General features: G+C 42.8%; 1 protein-coding gene across 1 annotated transcript; it reads right to left on the reverse strand.

The window, feature by feature from the left end:
* Nucleotides 1–17389: 17389 nt before the first annotated feature.
* Nucleotides 17390–19986, reverse strand: LOC143929780 (P2X purinoceptor 7-like). The gene is made up of 4 exons (XM_077453757.1): nucleotides 19901–19986; nucleotides 19729–19794; nucleotides 17741–18111; nucleotides 17390–17591 (listed from the first exon to the last, which is right to left on the reverse strand). Exons 1-4 carry the CDS (start codon nucleotides 19901–19903, stop codon nucleotides 17390–17392), a joined length of 642 nt encoding a protein of 213 aa, XP_077309883.1. The 5' UTR covers nucleotides 19904–19986.
* Nucleotides 19987–21136: the final 1150 nt, after the last annotated feature.

The raw sequence follows: 21136 nt of genomic DNA on the forward strand, positions 1-21136 counted from the left end.
TTTTAGGTTGTTTGGGACGTACCCAGTTTTTGAGCTGTAGCACGGGTGTTTTTAAGTTTTGGGAGATAAAACTTCACTGACACTGTTACTGTTTGTTGGTTGGGAAGCATGGATGTTTTTTCTACAAGGGACTGTTCCTATAATAAATTTTTTTTCTTTTTTTTTAGTTGTGACATGCTAACTTTTTCTATGCCTCTAGATGGGGCTCCAGCTTTCACTGCCTGTGCTCCTGCCACTGAGACACAAAAATCTTTTGCTGTATCTCCCCCTCATTTTCTTGGTGAACTACCCCCTCTTGTAAAATGATAAATAATCTACGCATTATATCCTAGAATGTCAGGATGAACCCAAAGTTAAAAAGATCTAAGTTTTTTCCAATATTTAAAGCCTCATAATCCCCACCTGGTACTGTTGCAGGAGACCCACTTTATGGGTGACATGATTTTGTCCTTATAGAGGAATTGAATACAACACACCTTTCACTCCACCTTTTCTACTTATGCCAGGGGGGGTCTCTATTCTCTTGCACAAAAGTTTACATTATAATATATGTCATGTATTTTCTGATCCTACGGGGAGATATGTGGTGGTGATGCTTCCCTTTCAGGCCTCAGTGCTTTACTCCATAATTGACAGGCTCGTCTGCTTTTTGCCTCTGAAAATTCTCATTATAGGAGATTTTAACAATGTACTAGATTATTCATTGGGCACATCTAACCCTTCTAGGGTGCAAAATCCTGGTCTCGCAGTATGGGCGGAGGCGGCTGGGCTTAGTGAATTATGGAAGTGGAAACATCCAGATATTCGGCAGTACTCTTATTTGTCTCATGTGTTTCATTCATCTTCTAGACTGGATATGGCATTTGCCAATTCAGATCTGCTGGTCTGGATGCCATATATCTAGCTGGGGGCATCTCGAATCACACACCATTGTAGGTTACCTTGAATCTTTCTTCCATTGGGGTGTGACCGATTTTAGCTTCTACATCCTAGCTGGGTGGTGGAGCCCACGGTGGAACAAATAGTAACGGCACAATTTGACACCTCCTGGCCGGCTAATGTAGACTCCTCCACTCCACAAACGGTGTGGGACTCGTTTAAGGTGGTAATTAGGGATGAGCTTCGTGTTCGAGTCGAACATACGTTCGACTCGAACATCGGCTGTTCGACCGTTCTGCGAATTCCGAACGTTATGGACCGTTCGTGCCAAATTCGTGTGGCGCTCACGGCCCACAATGCACTGCGATGACACAGTGCATTGCTGGCTCATGATTGGCCAAGCATGCACTGTGACCCCGCATGCTTGGCCAATCACAGCGCCGGCAGCGAGGAGAGCCATGATTGGCCACAGGCAGGATGCCTGTGGCCAATCATAGCTCAGGCTGTGTAGTACACGCCCCACACTATATAAGGCCGCCAGCGCAGCGGCCTTGTGTAGTGTGTTGGCATCTGTAGCAGTTAGTGGGTGTTCCTTCAACACAGTATACACCGATCATTATCGGCCGATTTTTTGTTCTTGTTCTTCTGTAGTGGTTGTTGTCTGTGTGCCCTGACCGCAGTATACACCGCTATATTCACCTCTATATCTAGCGATATACCTATCTTTTATAATAGAGCTGTCAGTCAGTGTTAGGAGATTGTGCGTGCTGTCTGCATGCTCTGAACCCAGTATACACCGCTATATCCACCTATATAGCTAACTATCTTGCTTGTTTTAAATAGAGCTTTCAGTCAGTGATAGGAGATTGTGCGTGCTGTCTGCGTGCTCTGAACGCAGTATACACCACTATATCCACCTATATAGCTAAATATCTTGCTCGTTTTAAATAGAGCTTGCAGTCAGCGGTAGGAGATTGTGCGTGCTGTCTGCGTGCTCTGAACGCAGTATACACCACTATATCCACCTATATAGCTAAATATCTTGCTCGTTTTAAATAGAGCTTGCAGTCAGCAGTAGGAGATTGTGCGTGCTGTCTGCGTGCTCTAAACCCAGTATACACGGCTATATCCATCTATATAGCTAGCTATCTGGCTCGTTTTAAATAGAGCTTGCAGTCAGTTGTAGGAGATTGTGCGTGCTGTCTGCGTGCTCTGAAAAAGACGGACGGCAAAACAAATTATACAGGGGTGATAACCCTTCCCTATGTTTTCCAAAAAGCTTAAAAATAGTTTTTTTTGACTGGAGCTACACTTTAAAAATGTACCAGTTGAAAATTACAAACAGATTCAACTTAACACAACAAACCTACACAGTCCCTGTCTTGTTTGCACCGCCTGTATACTGCTGTTCTGAGTATATAGGGCCTGGGGGGGCCACACGTATTTCCTTTTTTTAATATGCGTACGGGGTTAATATGCGTACAAGACCCAAAGGGGCTGGTAATGGACAGGGAGGGCTACCCATGCCATTTTTCTCAATGATTTTCAACCATATTGCAGGAACCAGATATAACATTAAAACCGCAAGCAGTTTTAAATTATGTTATTTCCGTTAAATGTCATTTTGTGCAGGGACTGTTCTAAACACGGGAAACACGTGGCACTTCACAGGCATACTACAGACACCCCCCCAGGCACGATATTTAAAGGAATATTTAACTTTTTTTTCACTTTAATCGTCATTAAAATCAGTGCTCCCGAAAAAACTGCAGTTTTTAAAAGTTTTTTTTTGTATTGACCCATGTTCCCTGGGGCAGGAGCCAGGTCCCCAAACCCTTTTAAGGACAGTATATTGCATATTAGCCATTAAAATTAGCACTTTTAATTTCGAACGTTCAAGTCCCATAGACTTCAATGGGGTTCTAACGCTCGTACGAATTTGGGGTCCGTTCGAAAGTTCTGGTGCGAACCGCACCGGGGGGTGTTCGGCTCATCCCTAGTGGTAATCAGTGGTAAATATATTTTGGCCATAAAGGTGGCCAGACTATTCCAAAACAATGACACTCACAGGTTACACGAGGAGGAGTTCGCTTGCTCCACTGGACATGCGGCTGCTCCTACTCCTAGGACCTTGCAGTCAATTCGGTAGGCAAGAAGGGACTTAAGCCTCCATTATTGCAACCAAACTCAGTGTATGGTATGTAACCAGGCTGAGAACCTAGTCGAAACTTGGGACAAGAATGGGAAACTACTTGCTATGCTGACTTCTGATTCTCATATTCCAACTGTAGTGCCATGTGTATATGATGCGAAGGGGATTCTTAAATCCTAGGCAGAGGACAGGCCTCAGGCTTTTGTCGACTTCTATAGGTCACTATACTCACCCATACAACCATATAATAACAGGGCTTTCTCAGGGGGCTGGATCTATCTACTCTTACTGATAAGGCTAGACTGCTGCTAGATGCACCATTCACTTGGGAAGAGGTTTCTCAGACCATTGGCTTCTTTCCAAATGGTAAGTCCCCTGGCCCGGACAGGCTCCCTACGGAGTGGTATCAGTACTATACGGAGCAATTATTACCACATTTGCTTAACCTATAAAACGAATGTCTCAGCACACATTCTTTTCCCCCACCCTTTTATGAGGCTAATGTAGTGCTACTCGCTAAGCTGGACAAGGACCCCCTACTGTGCATTATATAGACCCATTGCTTTATTAAATATGGACTTAAAAATTCTTACTAAAATGTTAGCCTCCAGACTTACTAAAGTGCTTCATTATTTAGTTTCCCTTGATCAAACTGTCTTCATGCCTCAAAAAGCCACTGATATCAACCTTCGGAGACTATTTACTAGGGGTGCTGAAATTAATTGCTGCACCCATGCATCGCGATTCGGGTGTCCCCGATGCAGCACCGATGCATGCAACAGTATTAATCGATTACCGTGATGTCATTGCCCCGCCCCTCCCGGCACAGCGCTCCGAATGTATCCCTTGTTGTTTAAAATGCTCTCCGGTGTCTTGTCAAATAGGGTCCTCCATCAGATGCTGTCCCCTGCGTACTGCGCATGCGCAGTACACAGGAACACAGATTCCGAAAATTGCCGAGGATGAACGGCGCCTGCGCCGTGAGTCCAGGTTCTATCCCCACTATCCAAGTGGACATAGAGTTAGAATAAAAAAGAGCCGAGCGCAGCGAGGCCGAGCCCGAAGCGTGGCGAGCAAAGCTCGCCCGCGAGGGGCCCTCTAAAATTCACAACCCTATGTCCGCTTGGATGGTGGGGCTAACACCTCCACTCACGGCGCAGGCGCCGTTCAGCTTCGGAGATTTTCCGAAGCTTCGTCTGCTCCGTACTGCGCATGCGCAGTACGGAGCGGACACATATTGATGGCCGGACTCTATTAGGCAGAACACCGGCTCACTTCCAGCTCAGCAGGAATTCTCAGCCCCGCCCACTGACTGTCACTATCAAATCAGAAGAGGCGGGCGGGGCAGAGAATTCCTGCTGACATCAGGAGAGACGTGAGCCTTTAGAGCAGAGAGGTGGGCAATGTCAGCACACAGTAGGGAGGGACTAATGAGGGAACTGAGATACCCATTGGCAGAGAAGCTGCTGCCTACTCAGCCAATGGGTGCACAGGGTGGCCTGTCCATTACATTCTTTGTACCGTGATCTTCCTCTGCTGGGCTCTGCAATAGATGATGTCATCAGTCAGAGCCTGGCAGAGAAGTGAGCAGAGGAAGTTTTCTTTGCTATCACTGCACTGGCATCCCCAGCATCAGTTTAGATGAGAAAAAACAACAGACAAGAAAAGTGAGAGGGGGATGATTCTTCTACAGAATTCCATATGGATCAAGCAGCCAGGTAAGGAGCACCAGTGCCCCCCTCCCCCACTGACAGTGCCTCCAAACTGCCCCATTGGGCACCAGGACCCCTATCTCCCCTCACTAAGCACTTTAGCCTCCTATCTCTCCCCACTAGGCCCCAGGAACCCTCCCATCTCCCCTCACTAAGCACCAGGACCCCCCATCTCTCCCCACTAATCACCCCCATCTCTCCCCACTAAGCACCAGGACCCCCCATCTCTCCCTACTAAGCACCAGGGCCCCCCATCTCTCCCCACTAATCACCCCCATCTCTCCCCACTAAGCACCAGGACCCCCCTAATTGAGCGCCAGTGATCCCTTTTGTCCTCCTTGAAAAAAATTGGGATATTTGTTATAGCAAAAAGCAAAAAATATTGTGTTTTTTTCAAAAGTGTTGTTTTTTGTTTGTTTGTTTATAGCGCAAAAAATCAAAACCACAGAGATGATCAAATACCACCAAAAGAAAGCTCTATTTGTGGGGGGAAAAGGACATCAAAAAGGACGTTAATTTTGTTTGGGTACAACGCCGCACGACTGCGCAATTGTCAGTTAAAGTAACAGTGCCGAATCGCAAAAAATGGCCTGGTCATTCAGCAGCCAAATCGTCCAGGGCTGATGTGGTTAAAGAGGTTGTAAACCCTTACAAACCACTTTTACCTACAGGTAAGCCTAGATTAAGGCTTACCTGTAGGTCTCCTAAGCCGCAGATATGCCGCGAGTGTCGGCTCCCATGCCCATGCGCCTAGAGCAGTGAGACCCACGGAGACCCACCAAGAAGATGGACGCTCGGAACTACAGGGGACAGCGGTGACTTCGCTGGCTCCTGTGTCAGGTAAGTGACACATAATGGACTACTATGCGATGCATAATAGTCCATTATGCTTTACCTTTGCAGGGAATCAAAGAGGAAGTAAACCCATCAGGGTTTACTTCCTCTTTAAGGGAGTGAGGTTATTTTTAATTCAAAGTTCCAGTAAATCTCTTTATTAAAAGTCAGCAGCTACAAAAAAAGTGCATCTTCTTTTAATAAAAAGTCACTCACCTGTCCCACAATCCAGCGACGTGACCACCCAAACCCTCCATTTTCTCCCCGCCTGTCCACAGCGCTGGCAATACTACTGTGGGCATCCGGCTGTGACAGCTTGCAGCTTCACAGCCGGGTGAGCATGTCTCACTGCGCTGTCCTGAATGGCCACGCAATCTTTTGGGACCTGTGATGTGTCCCAGAAGATTGCAGGGTGGAAGGGCCGCCTAGGCGGCCCAAGCAGAAATGGGAGTTCGTCAGTAATCGTGATGCATCGTGGAATCGAATTGAATCATTAACCAGATAATCGTAATCGAATTGAATCGTGAGACCAGTGAAGATGCGCACCTCTACTATTTACCCATGTTGAATTACATCCAGGGGGACTAGATGAACGAGTGCTGGTTTTCCTAGATCTGGAAAAAGCGTTTGATTCAGTTGATTGGCAATACATGCAGGCAATGTTACAACACATGGGTTTTGGCGAGGTATTTCTGCAATGGGTCAAGATATTATATGATCATCCCATAGCCGTTTTCAAATTGAATGGTAGATTGTCAGAGCCCTTCCTGATTGCCCGTGGGACTAGGTAGGGCTGCCCACTATCGCCCAGGCTATTTGCCCTGATGATGGAGCCAATTGCCATGGCTTTGCGGGCCTCATCTTTGGTGAAGGGTATTACAGTGGGCACCTTAGTAGAGAAGGCAGTTTTATATGCCAATGATGTGATCTTGTTCTTAGATGATCCCACCACGTCTCAGGCCCTGTCCATTCTGGATCACTTTGCCACTTTTTCTGACCTGCAGGTAAATTGGAACAAATCTACAATTCTTCCTCTGGGTAAGGATGTCTGTCAGTCTGCCATAGCCTCCATACCTTTACAGAGGTTGTTAAAGGTCAAATATTTGGGGCTTACCAATTCAGTCTCAGACTTCATCAGGTTGAATGTGACACCCATTATATACATTTTTAAGCACAAATTTAGCACTTGGCAAAATCTCCTTCTTTCCTTAATAGGAAGGGTGACCTTGCTTAAAATGAAACGCCTACCCCTCTTACTGTATACATTGTATAATTCACCCATTTGGATTCCTAAAGAGATTTTCAAATCTATACATGGTTTAGTGTCAGAATTTATATGGCAGGGGAGAGTCGCTAGACTTAAGCTTGGAGTGTTGCTGCAACCTTGGAAGGAGGGGGGCCTAGCGGTGCCAAATTTTTGAAAACACTAATTGGCGGGACATTTGGTGATTAGGGATGAGCTTGATGTTCAGGTCGAACATGAGTTTGACTCAAACATCAGGTGTTCGCCCGCTCGCCGAATATCGAACATTATGGGGCATTCACTGGAACTTTGAGCGCCTACGGAACGCCCCGCAGTGCATTGCTGTATGATGATTGGCTGTATGATGAATGTAACACACCTGCTCCCCATTCACACCCGAGGCCTTGTAATGCTAATGAGTCACATGACACTGGGGAGGAAAATGGCTAATTGGGCCCAATTTGGACATTTTCACTTAAGGGTGTACTCATTTTTGTTGCCAGAAGTTTAGACATTAATGGCTGTGTATGAAAAAGATTGTGAGGGGGACTTATGGACTTTACAGGCACCCGTAAGAGACAAAATTCAATAAAACTATTTTATTATTCCAAAAATATACAAAATATGAGATTAAAAGCAGGTAAATACATTAATCAGTAGAGACCACAATCAGCAGAAAATACATCATTGGTTCTTATCATATAAATATCGTGACTCCATACAATAGCCATCAATATAGTATAATAAACTGGAGCATAGGTATATATTCACACAGATGATATGCTGATATGGGTCCCATGCCCGACATGTTTCGCGTCAGTGCGATGCTTCTTCTGGGGCTCAATGAAAAATTCTTAAAAACAAAAACAAAAAATAAAAAAATAAATAAAAATATATATATTTATATACATCAAGAATTACATCAGAAGCATCTCTAATTAGAAAGCAAGTAATAATCAATTGAGTACTGTTAAGGAGACAGTTTGAACACGCAGCACATAGACAGACATAATAGAGCTCTGTGGGGGGCATATAACAGTATTGTGTCAAAACAAATAGAAGTGGAGTTACCCTTTACAATGAGGACTCACAGCCAGATTATAAAGCATATGGAGCATCAAAAAGGATTGATGAATGTAACACTCAGCAAATGACCTCTAATCATTCTAAAGAAAAAATAAATAAATAAATACAGAACATAGATAGGAAAATAGTATTAGCTGATAGTATAAGCCAATAAATATTATTATTGCAAAATTATATAGTGGTCAAAAATGACCACAATTCTAAACAACATTGAAGGAGCTCACCAGAAAATGGTTTTGCATTACGGGGATTCAAATAAAATGAGGCATATATAGGAAAATGGAAAATATTTCAAAGCTATGCAGTAACCTCTCCACACGCTGAATAGCAGGAGCCAGCTGGCCGGCACACCCCGTAATAGAAGGTAGATAGGCTGAGTATCTAGAAAATAATAAAAATAATATATAGGATGCCAGTTTAAAAAAAGGGGCCATCTAGAGTCAGTATATAATAGACTGCCTAAGCCGGCAAGTGAATTACCTTAAAGTGGTGTTGCCACCAAAAATATAACCTAAGTTGTATGTGCAGCAAAGGGTCTTAATAAAATTAATTGGATAATAAAAAAATTTTTACTTACCTATTTCTTGTGGTTGCTAGGTGGTCCAACGAAATTTGCCTCTTCCATTGCCCGGGCTAAAAACGTCACTTCCCTCGGCAGCCCGGCTCGCTAAGGCTCCTGGGAGAAGTGTGTCACCATTTCCCAGGATGCCTTGGGCATCACCGAGGGCTACAATCGCATTATTTCGAAACCAGAAGTGACGCGATTGCATGTGCAATTTGGCGCCATATTTGATTTGGGAATCCCTTTGTTAGCAGAGGCTGAGTGATCTGGATAGGTGAAGGACGTGCGTCGAGGGGCTCCACCGACTATCTCCACTTATCTATCCAACTACCGACTATCGATTCTGCAGCAGCAATCTTACAACTACAAAAGGTAAGTAATAACTCATTTTAATTCTGGTGTATTCATTTTTTTAATCTTTTATTATTTTTTTTATTTTATTTTTTTTGTATTTTTTTTTTTAGTCTCAATATTATTTATTTAATTTAATTGCATCACATTTACTTTCCTTTGTATTATAAAAAAAAGATTCAATTCCCTGTTAATGTTTGAATGTTAAAGCGGAGGTCCACCCTAAAATGGACCTTCCGCTCATCGGATTCCTCCCCCCCTCCGGCGCCACAATTGGCACCTTTCAGGGGGGAGGGGGGTGCAGTTACCTGGATAATCCAGGTAACTGCACCCACTTCCGGGCTAGCTCTCTGCGGAAAGGGGCGTACATTACGCCCCTTTCCGCAAGTGCCCGCCCCCTTCCGCAAGTGCCCCGCTGCCTGCTGGGAAACACACAGATCCCAGAGGCAGCGGGGACCGTCCTCCTTGCGCAGCGCGGCTCGCGCATGCGCAGTAGGGAACCGGGAAATGAAGCCGAAAGGCTCCATTTCCTGATTCCCATACCCAAGATGGCGGCGGCAGCACTCGAGTGTCGATCTAGAGATCGGCTTCGGGTGCCGACATCGCGGGCGCGCTGGACAGGTAAGTGTCACTATTTTAAAAGTCAGCAGCTGCAGTATTTGTAGCTGCTGACTTAAAAAAAAAAAAAAAAACGCGGAGTCCCGGCGGACTCCCGCTTTAAGAAAAGTTTTTTTTATTTTTTTTTATTAATTTATTTGTTTTATAATTTTATTTTATTTTTATTGCCATATACTACTAACAATCTAAATTCCAAAGAATTTTTTGAGAAAAAATAAATTTCGTCAATTGACCGGTATTTATTTACTAATTTATTTATAATTTTTTTTTCTATCCTGCCCACTGCCATCTACCAGCTTGCCTACTCCCACCCGCCAGCCTGCCTACTCCCACCCACCATCCTGCCTACTCCCACCCGCCAGCCTGCCTACTCCCACCCACCATCCTGCCTACTCCCACCCACCATCCTGCATACTCGCTCCCACCCACCGGCCTAACCCACAACCCACCTGCCTACTCCCACCCACCAGCCTGCCTACTCCCACCCACCATCCTGCATACTCGCACCCACCCACCCGCCTGCCCACTCCCACCCACCATCCTGCATACTCGCACCCACCCACCCACCAGCCTTCCCACAACCAGCCTGTCCACTCCCACCCACCAGCCTGTCCACTCTCACCCACCAGCCTGCCCACAAACCACCCATCAGCCTGCCTACTCCCACCCCCCATCCTGCATACTCGCTCCCACCCACCGGCCTAACCCACAACCCACCTGCCTACTCCCACCCACCAGCCTGCCTACTCCCACCCACCATCCTGCATACTCGCACCCACCCACCCGCCTGCCCACTCCCACCAACCATCCTGCATACTCGCACCCACCCACCCGCCTGCCCACTCCCACCCACCAGCCTTCCCACCCACCAGCCTGCCCACTCCCACCCACCAGCCTGCCCACAAACCACCCACCAGCCTGCCTACTCCAACCCACCTGCCTACTCCCACCCACCAGCCTGCCTACTCCCACCCACCATCCTGCATACTCGCACCCACCCACCCGCCTGCCCACTCCCACCCACCAGCCTGCCCACTCCCACCCACCAGCCTGCCCACAAACCACCCACCAGCCTGCCTACTCCCACCCACCATCCTGCATACTCGCTCCCACCCACCGGCCTAACCCACAACCCACCTGCCTACTCCCACCCACCAGCCTGCCTACTCCCACCCGCCATCCTGCATACTCGCACCCACCCACCCGCCTGCCCACTCCCACCAACCATCCTGCATACTCGCACCCACCCGCCTGCCCACTCCCACCCACCAGCCTTCCCACAACCAGCCTGTCCACTCCCACCCACCAGCCTGCTCACTCCCACCCACCAGCCTGCCCACAAACCACCCACCAGCCTGCCTACTCGCTCCCACCCACCGGCCTAACCCACAACCCACCTGCCTACTCCCACCCACCAGCCTGCCTACTCCCACCAACCATCCTGCATACTCGCACCCACCCACCCGCCTGCCCACTCTCACCCACCAGCCTGTCTACTCCCACCCACCAGCCTGTCTACTCCCACCCACCAGCCTGCCTACTCCCACCCACCCACCTGCCTACTCCAACCCACCATCCTGCATACTCGCTCCCACCCACCGGCCTTCCCACAACCCACCTTCTCACTCCCACCCACCAGCCTGCCTACTTCCACCCACCAGCCTGCCTACTTCCACCCAGCATCCTTCCCACTCCCACCCAGCATCCTTCCCACTCCCACCCAGCATCCTTCCCACTCCCACCCTGCATCCTTCCCACTCCCACCCTGCATCCTTCTCACTCCCACCCTGCATCCTTCTCACTCCCACCCTGCATCTCTCTCACTCCCACCCAGCATCTCTCTCACTCCCACCCAGCATCTCTCTCCCACTCCCACCCAGCATCTGTCCCACTCCCACCCAGCATCTGTCCCACTCCCACCCTGCATCCTTCTCACTCCCACCTTGCATCCTTCTCACTCCCACCCTGCATCCTTCTCACTCCCACCCTGCATCCTTCTCACTCCCACCCTGCATCCTTCTCACTCCCACCCTGCATCTCTCTCACACCCACCCAGCATCTCTCTCACACCCACCCAACAACCCACCCAGCATCTCTCTCACACCCACCCAACAACCCACCCAGCATCTCTCTCACTCCCACCCAGCATCTCTCTCACTCCCACCCAGCATCTCTCTCACACCCACCCAACAACCCACCCAGCATCTCTCTCACTCCCACCCAGCATCTCTCTCACTCCCACCCAGCATCTCTCTCACTCCCACCCAGCATCTCTCTCACTCCCACCCAGCACCACCCAGCATCTCTCTCACTCCCACCCAGCATCTCTCACACCCACCCAGCATCCCACCCAGCATCTCTCTCACTCCCACCCAGCATCTCTCTCACACCCACCCAGCACCACCCAGCATCTCTCTCACTCCCACCCAGCATCTCTCACACCCACCCAGCATCCCACCCAGCATCTCTCTCACTCCCGCCCAGCATCTCTCTCACTCCCGCCCAGCATCTCTCTCACTCCCGCCCAGCATCTCTCTCACTCCCGCCCAGCATCTCTCTCACTCCCGCCCAGCATCTCTCTCACTCCCACCCAGCATCTCTCTCCAGCATCTCTCTCACTCCCGCCCAGCATCTCTCTCACTCCCGCCCAGCATCTCTCTCACTCCCACACAGCATCTCTCTCACAGCATCTCTCTCACAGCATCTCTCTCACAGCATCTCTCTCACAGCATCTGTCTCACTCCCAAACAGCATCTGTCTCACTCCCAAACAGCATCTGTCTCACTCCCACTCAGCATCTGTCTCACTCCCACCCAGCATCTGTCTCACTCCCACCCAGCATCTGTCTCACTCCCACCCAGCATCTGTCTCACACCCACCCAGCACCACCCAGCATCTCTCTAACACCCACCCAGCATCCCACCCAGCATCTCTCTCACTCCTACCCAGCATCTCTCTCACTCCCACCCAGCATCTCTCTCACACCCACCCAGCACCACCCAGCATCTCTCTCACTCCCACCCAGCATCTCTCACACCCACCCAGCATCCCACCCAGCATCTCTCTCACTCCCGCCCAGCATCTCTCTCACTCCCGCCCAGCATCTCTCTCACTCCCGCCCAGCATCTCTCTAAACAATCACCTTCCTACACACTTCCACTAACCTAAGACGATCGCTATCTACAACCTCCTCGATAAACACCACACCCATCAATGGTCAATAGCACCCACCTTCAAGCTCGCTACCACCCACCTTCCTACTTACTACCACTCACCACCATGCTCACCACCAATCACTCAGTGTCAGGCTCAATATTTCCAAACAAAGTAACGGATCTATCATACTTACTGCTTCTCTTCATCATCAGAAACTAAGTATTACATCTCAGGAAGTTGGCTCTCATGTTTACACAAGTGTTCGTTTTAAAAGTATAATAAACTAAATAAAAATCACTTTATTTTATTTTTTTATGTTTAGGTAATACTGGTCGTAATCCTATTTGATTATCAGTCGTTGACTACATTGATTCACTTTTTGTTGCAGGTAGGTAGCCAGGATATTTCTGTTACGGTATTTTTAATATTGTTTAATTTAACGTTTATTTTGTTTATACAAATAATAATCATTTTTTTATTTTTATTTCCTATTATCTAGATTGAAGAGACAATTGGATTTGATATTTTTCAAAACCAAGCTAATCTGAATTGTGTATTATATATCTACAATGTTGAATATACTTTAAATATGTTATGTTTTATTCTTAGTTTTATTGATTGTTATTATTCTCGATTGTTTGTTTATCTTTCTTTCTCTTTTTCTGAATTCTTTTTTTTTTTCTCTTTATCTTTCTTGTCTCTGTTGCTGGTTTTATTTGTCCAATTAGCAATCTTTTCACAAACTAGTTTTTAGTATTTATATTTATCACTTGCTCTTTATTTATTAAATTTTTTAAATCTCGTCCATTTTTATATTTATCATTATTATGGATTTTTTTGCGCTAGTGCCATTTTGTTATTTTTGTCGGTCACTTTTCAATGTCAATTTTGTTCTTGGTTTTTATTTTTTATTTGCTCAGTTTACATACTATTTGATCTTTCGTTAGTCTTGCGCTCTCTTGCGATCTCTCTCTGTCTCTCTCTCTGTCTCTCTCTCTCTCTGTCTCTGTCTCTCTCTCTCTGTCTCTGTCTCTCTCTCTCTCTCTCTCTCTCTCTCTCTGTCTGTGTCTCTCTCTCTCTCTGTCTGTGTCTCTCTCTCTCTCTCTCTGTCTCTCTCTCTCTCTCTCTCTGTCTCTCTTGCTCTCTCTCTCTCTCTCTCTGTCTCTCTTGCTCTCTCTCTCTCTCTCTCTCTCTCTCTCTGTATGGCTCGCGCGCTCTCTCTTTGTCTGTATTTCTGTCTGTTTCGCTCTCGCTCTCTGGCTCGCGCGCGCTCTCTCTCTCTCTCTCTCTGGCTCACGCTCGCTCGCTCTCTGTCTGTCTGGCTTGGTCTGTCTGGCTTGGTCTCTCTCTCTCTCTCTCTCTCTCTCTCTCTCTCTCTCTCGTGCTCTGTTTTTTAAATTGTGTAATTCAGTTATTTGAAGTTTTATATATATTGTATAGATTAAAATTGTATCATTAATGTTTATTAAAATATTATATAAGTGATCAGATCTTGTCTTTGTTTGTATTTTTATATGTTTTTTATTTTTTTCGAATTACAATACATTTTTAATTTTTAAACACTTTTATTGGTTTTATTATTTTGATTTTATATTTTGTTTATATTTATTTATATATATTTTTTGTATTTTTACATTTTGTTTATTTATAACATTACACATAAATTAATATTCTAAATGCTATATTTAAATCAAAGAAATAATTGACTTAATACACACTTTAAAATTATACATAAATATTATTATAACTATTTTATTATAAATTGGATTTTTTAGTTTTAACATATTGAAAACACAATCATCGAATAATACATTTTATTTTTAATAATAATTGTAATTTGTCATGGATATAGTAAATCTTACTAATTCATTTTATATTTATTCTAATATAGACATTTTTATTTGTTGTTGTGTGTATATATATTTCGCTATCTCTTCTTCTTTCTTCTTCTTCTTTCTTTCTTCTTCTTTCTTCTTCTTTCTTCTTCATACTACTATTCATCACAATGTTTTGTGATGGCTAACCAATACAATGGATTTAATTAACTTTTTCTTTGAAATTTTTCTATTCCTAGATATGCCGAGCTGCTTTGTACAGCATTGCAGCCACGTCAGTGGCAAACAAGTTAGTTCTGATAATACTACATTGTTTCGATTCCCCAAGGATTGCGATCAAATTAAAATTTGGTTGGAAAAGGCAGGAATGGAGCATTACATGATTGAGCGATTCACAACACTCATAATGGAAGACAAAAAAGGAGATTCTTTCCGTATATGTTCCCAACATTTCTCAGAAGATTGCTTTGAAATGGAAGGAAATAGAAGAAAATTTAAAACTGGATCAATACCGACCATTTTTCAAGAAATGCCAACAACTTCAAAATCTACCACCAAAAAATGGGAAAATAGACTTTCTAAACTAGCTCGTAAAGAGTTTATGGCCACAATTCCTAACACTACTTATTCATGTTCAAAAAGACAATGCAAATGTGACTGTCCTGAAAAAAATGTCATAAAAATTGATGTGGGTACGCAGACTGGCATGTTTGACTTTCCTTCTTTTGAGTCAGAGGAAAGCTACATAAAAATAGCGGAAGAACGCTGTATTCATTTAGATCATTCCTATTGTGAACCAGATTTAATGAGGCCGCTTAAAGCCTCAACACCAGATTTTAAGTCAAAGAATGAGAATCGCCGATCTTCAGCGATTGATCAGATTTCGGATACAGGTGAGGTGGATCCGTTGATCATACTTTCACCCACAGTCTGTGATCTGCCATCAGAAGATAGAAATATAGAAAGTACACTTGATGATCTAGAAATAGAGAGTCCAATCATTAAAAAAAAACGAAAACTGGCATATGAAGACGACCCAAGTTGTCACGAGTCAGATTTTGATACCCCTCAAAAAAGTGACTACACTTTGACAGTATAATTGAGCCACTAACTGTAGATCTAATTAATGACCCCCTTAATTTGATTAATGAAAACAAATTTATTGTCTTTGAAAGCAGTCTAGATACATTGCTTTTTAAAATGCGATGCCCCGACCAGACCTGCTTTTCGAAAATTAAAAAAATAGAAAAGAAAATAGTCGGTACGATGCTGATAGTGTTTTCAACATGTAATGCACAGCACCGCATCAAACTTTGGGAAAGCCAACCAAAGATAAAAAATTATGCTGCAGGCAATATTGTACTTGCTGGCGCCATTTGTTTGTCAGGTGGTAGTTACCAAAAGGTAAAGGAAATGTTTGATCTTAGTGGAATTTCGATGTTTGGCAAATCGTCCTATAACCGTGCTAAAAAACAGTATATTTATCCTTCCATAGATTACAGCTGGAATCAAAATGTAAAGGAGGAATTAACAGGAACTCCACTATTCCTCATTGGTGACGGACAATGCGATAGTCCTGGTTTTTGTGCAAAATATACAACGTATACTTTTATGGATATCTATTCTAAAAAAATTGTAGATTTTGAATTGGTGCAAGTCTCCCAAACAACATCCTCAGTTGCCATGGAAAAATTGGGCTTTACCACAGCACTTGAAAGAATATTGGAAAATGAATATGATGTTCAATTTGTAGGCACTGATCGCCACACGGGAATTCGAAAACTATTGACTACGACTAAATACGAAAATATAAATCATCAATTTGATATATGGCATTATGTTAAAAATTTAAAGCGCAAATTGATGCAAATCTCCAAAAAAAAAAGCTTTTCGGCCAATTTTACCGTGGATTGGAGCCATAGTGACGCATTTCTACTGGTGTAGCAGAACTTGTGACAGAAATGAGGATGTTTTCAGACAACAATGGCAATCTCTGCTACATCATGTAGTGAATGAACATACATGGCGAGATGGAGACATACAACATCAGTGCTTACATGATGATCAGAGTATTCTTTTTCCAAAGATTTCATGGCTTCAAAAAAACACACCTGCCTTCGATTCATTATCTGCAATTATAATGGACGCACAAATCGAAAAGGATTTAAAGCATCTTACTTATTTCTGCCAGACTGGGAGCATTGAAACATACCACAGCATGTTGTTAAAATATAGACCGAAGAGAATTCATTATAAATATGATTCTATGGAGGCTAGAACACGATTGGCTGCATTGCAGCACAACAACAATATTGGTAGAAAAATGGCAACAGTAAAAAAAATTGATGACAGTGGTGAAGTCTTTCAAGTTGAGCGTAAAAATTTGGAATTCCCCCGAGGATGTAAAAAATGGATCGTTCGAAACGTTTTTGAAAAAATGTCGAACGAACATGCCAAAACTATTTTGGCAAACATGCTGTCAATCACAGAAGGTACTTTAAAAAGTACATGGAAATCCAAAAATGTACTATTTCCAAAAAATATTGCAACTGAAGAAAGGCCTGAAACCAGTGCTGCTATTGCAAAGCACAGAACACGGTTTCCTGTTGTATAAAATGTTAAATCTAATTTTTGATTCTATTTTTTAGAATGTTAAATGTTGTTTTTAATTTAAATTATTGGTTAATTACTGTCTAAAACAAATAAATATTTGGGTTGTGTATGCACATTGAAATCTAGGTATTTAGTGATTTTTCTTTTTTATTTCTTTTTAATTTTTAATATAAATATTTAATATAATTGATTCAGAATCTAGTATTAACAACAGTAATATTCATCTAATTTCTCAAATTAGACATTAAATCAACATCATTAATAGTAATTAGCATTAACAAAATAACACACCAATTGTATTTCAATTTTAATTTATTTTAACTGCAAAAATATTTAAAAAAAATCACATTATACATTATTTTGTTTAATAGCCATTTCGGAAGCATCATAATCATTGGCATAAAGAAATCCGACATATGATCCATTGGGATCTGGAAAAACAAGTCGTACTGCATTGACTGCACAGGAAGGTATAACCCTTCGGTTTCCCTTTCCTAAAATACCATAAATCCATGCTATGAAAGTGCGATACGCGGTTTTACGTAATCTCCTGGAATAAATAGAATAAAAAGTGTAAATATGTAATTTTATAAAAAAAAGTCACAAATTTACAATTTATATCAATTATCAGCTTATTCATTTACTACTTATAATTCAGACTTATAAACTTTAGAACAAATATTGGCATAAAGTAATCACCTGTTGTTGTTGGCATCTACCAGAGGGAGATTATCCATATGAATCGCCATATACGCAATTCTCACGTGTTCATGGTGCACTATTTGAGAAATAAAGGTATCTGCCTGCGTAATGCATTGATGTCCCTCAGGTATGCAGGCATCAACGGCGTATATTTCCCGGCAGCAGACAGACTCCACTTGGGTGGGCATTTTAATGCACCTTTCACAGGAACACCACGTGATATTGCCAATTCGATCTGTTTCGCTCGGTTCGGTTTCTGATGTAGACGATCTATCACTACTAGAGGGCATGGTTGGGTTATTGGGGAAAGCCGGATCATTTTCTCTTGATGGATACCGAGCCCATATTTTCTTTATCAGCATTCTGCGCTATAAGTACACAACGAAAATAAAAGTATATTATACTTAGATTTTGGTTATCAAATTTTTTTTTTTTTATTCATTTAATTTTTAAAAAAATATGATGCTTTATGCATCATTAATGTACTTGGAAGAGGCTTCTCAGATGTATACAGAAAGAATGCCCTTATCCTCAACAAGGAGGCAGGACTGATTGGCTGCACTGGCAGGAACTAGTGGCGGATGGTGATCCAAATTTCTTCACACAATTCAATGCAAACCGAAGAATAATATAATTTTTTTTTTTTTTAAGTATTTTTTAATAAATTGTCATTATTTCTCACATACAGCATATGCATCCAACAAATTACACTGCAAAATACATTTATCCCAAGTATGGCGATACCACATGTGTGAGACTTTTGCAGAGCCTGGCCACAAACAGAGCACCAACATTGAATAGCACCTTCAGACGTTCGATGACCAAAATGACACATCTCATTTCACAACCATCTATTACACTTTTGAAGGCCATGGAGTACCTGTACAATGGAATAGCCTACAAAATGACCACGTTTTTGAAAGCGAACACCTCAACGTATAATCTATGAGTCATAATGTGTCTTTTGAAGGGTTCTTTTTATTATTTACAGTATTTTTGGGGAAAAATTGAAAATTATAAATGCTTTTTTTTTTTTTTTTATATAACAAAGTTCTTAATTTCTAAGATATTTCTAACACATAGCGTGTATATAGAAAACATTAAACCCCAAAACACATTCAGCTACTACTCCCGAGTATGGCGATACCATGTGTAAAAACACAGTCTGGTCCCATAGAGAGGCTGAACGTTGAAGTAGTACCTTCAGGCGTTAAAGGAGCATAAATGACACATCTCATTGAATTCATACATATCACCCTTTTGAAGGTCCAGGAGCACCAAGCTTTTGGAAAGCAAACACCCGAAAGCAAATTCTATGAGGCATGGGCAAATGGGTACTCTGATGGGCTGGTGACAGGTACTCGGGTACTCTGATGGGCTGGTGACAGGTACTCGGGTACTCTGATGGACCGATGACAGGTACTCGGGTATTCTGATGGACTGTGAGTGACCGGTACTATGATAGTTGTTGATAGGTCCTCTATTGGGGGGGGGGGGCTTTGTCAATCAGTGCGATTGTTGTACACTGTATGCGGTAACAAGATGTTTACGCAATCTTCTCCTCACACACGATCGGTGTCTGAGGAGGAGAACCCAGTAACATCGCGTTACCGCGGTTTGTTAACAGTTAGTGATCGGCTGTGTGTATCGATCACGTCGGCAAACAGCCAGCCAATGGCTGTTTACCAGCGTCGGTGACAAGCAGTGTTCCCAGGAACATGCAGCTAGCGACGTGCACGCACAGCGCGCTCGCGTTTGCGCCGCGCACAGTGTGTGTCTAACCATCTGTGATCGGCAGTGATGAAGTCACGTGGTAAACAGCCATACCCAATGGCTGTTCACCCCCCTCAGTGGCGAGGGGTGTCTCCATGACACCCTGCCTATTTAAAGGGGAAGCCGTCATATGACGCCCTCCCGCCACAATACTTGCACCGCCTGGCCGTCTTTTGACAGCCGGCGGCCGGAAAGCAGTTAATTATACTTACTTTTTCATCCTGAGTCAAGGGCATGGTATTTTGAATGGTCGACGGTTCGGTCACAGCAGGATTGTCCTTAAAATGTATTAAAAAAATAAATTTCAATTGACAAGTTAGTTATTTTTTATATACTAATTGTAGACAAAAAATGAATTAAATTTATTATTTAAATTTTACTTACCATGGCAGTTGATTAAAATAAAAGGATCAACAAATTGATTTAGAATATTGTGTAAATATAGAATATCTGTAAATAAATAGAAAAATATATTATCTTGGCTATCTATATATCTATATATATATATATATATCTATAGATATATCTATATATCTATATATCTATATATATATATATATATATAGATATATATATATATATATATATATATATATATATATATATATATATATATATATATATATATTCTCAATCAGATGTTTTTACATAAAAAAAAACATTTAAGAATATAGTAAACCACGGCTTGCAAGATAAGTGGTTGGCTGCCACTTTGCTAAGGCAACATAGATAAGCATTGTGCTGACAAGAAAAGGTCAAGATAACATTATTTATATTAAAAACAAAAGTAAACAGCTTTTTACCCACTTGACAATTGGGCACTGAACCCCCCTCCTGCCCAGACCAATTTTAAGCTTTCGGTGCTCTCACAATTTAAATGACAATTACTCAGTAATGTAACACTGTATCCAAACAAATTTTTACAATTTTTTTCCACACAAATAGAGCTTTCTTTTGGTGGTATTTGATCAATGGTGCTATAAATGAAAAAAGGGAGAAAATTTTTGATAAAAAATAGCATTTGTGTTTGTTTCTGTGATAAAATTGTACGAAATATTAATTTAGCTTCATAAATTTTGTCAACAATTTATACTGCTACATTTCTTTGGTACAATTAACCCAAATTGGTGGATATTATTTGTTCTTTGTGAAAGTTAGAGAGTCTACAAGCTGTGTTGCGAATCAGTCAAAATTGATAACATCTGATGTACTAGTGGTCTATCTCATTTCTTGCGATCCGAACAAGCACGAAAAGTACAAATACCCCCCAAATGACACCTTTTTTGAAAGTATACATTCCGAATTATTTAGTAAGAGGCATAGTGAGTTTTTTGATTTTCGCATTTTTTCCCCTCAAGCAAAATGCAAAATGAATATATATTTTTTTGTTATTACATTTCAACAAAATTGTCAATGTAATAGGTTATTTCTCTCACTTGGCATGTGTATACCACAAATAAAGGCCCCAAAATAATTCTGTTACTCATACAGAGTATTACCATACCACATGTGGGACTTTTACACAGCCTAGCCACTCAGAGAGACACAACATTCAGGGAGCACCTTCATGTGTTCTAGGGGCATAAATTACACATCTAACTTGGTGACTACCTATTACTC

The sequence above is a fragment of the Lithobates pipiens genome, unplaced genomic scaffold (genome assembly GCF_037356315.1).
Source record: "Lithobates pipiens isolate NorthernLeopardFrog02 unplaced genomic scaffold, aLitPip1_a1.2 Scaffold_25, whole genome shotgun sequence".
Classification (NCBI taxonomy): domain Eukaryota; kingdom Metazoa; phylum Chordata; class Amphibia; order Anura; family Ranidae; genus Lithobates; species Lithobates pipiens.

Bases quoted from the DNA above. Each gene is read 5' to 3' on its own strand.
- LOC143929780 (XM_077453757.1), bottom strand. The intron at 18,112-19,728 runs GTAAGTATAATT...GTGTACTTATAG, and splicing joins CCTTGACTCAGGATGAAAAA to CGCAGAATGCTGATAAAGAA. The intron at 17,592-17,740 runs GTGATTACTTTA...TATTTATTCCAG, and splicing joins GTAGATGCCAACAACAACAG to GAGATTACGTAAAACCGCGT.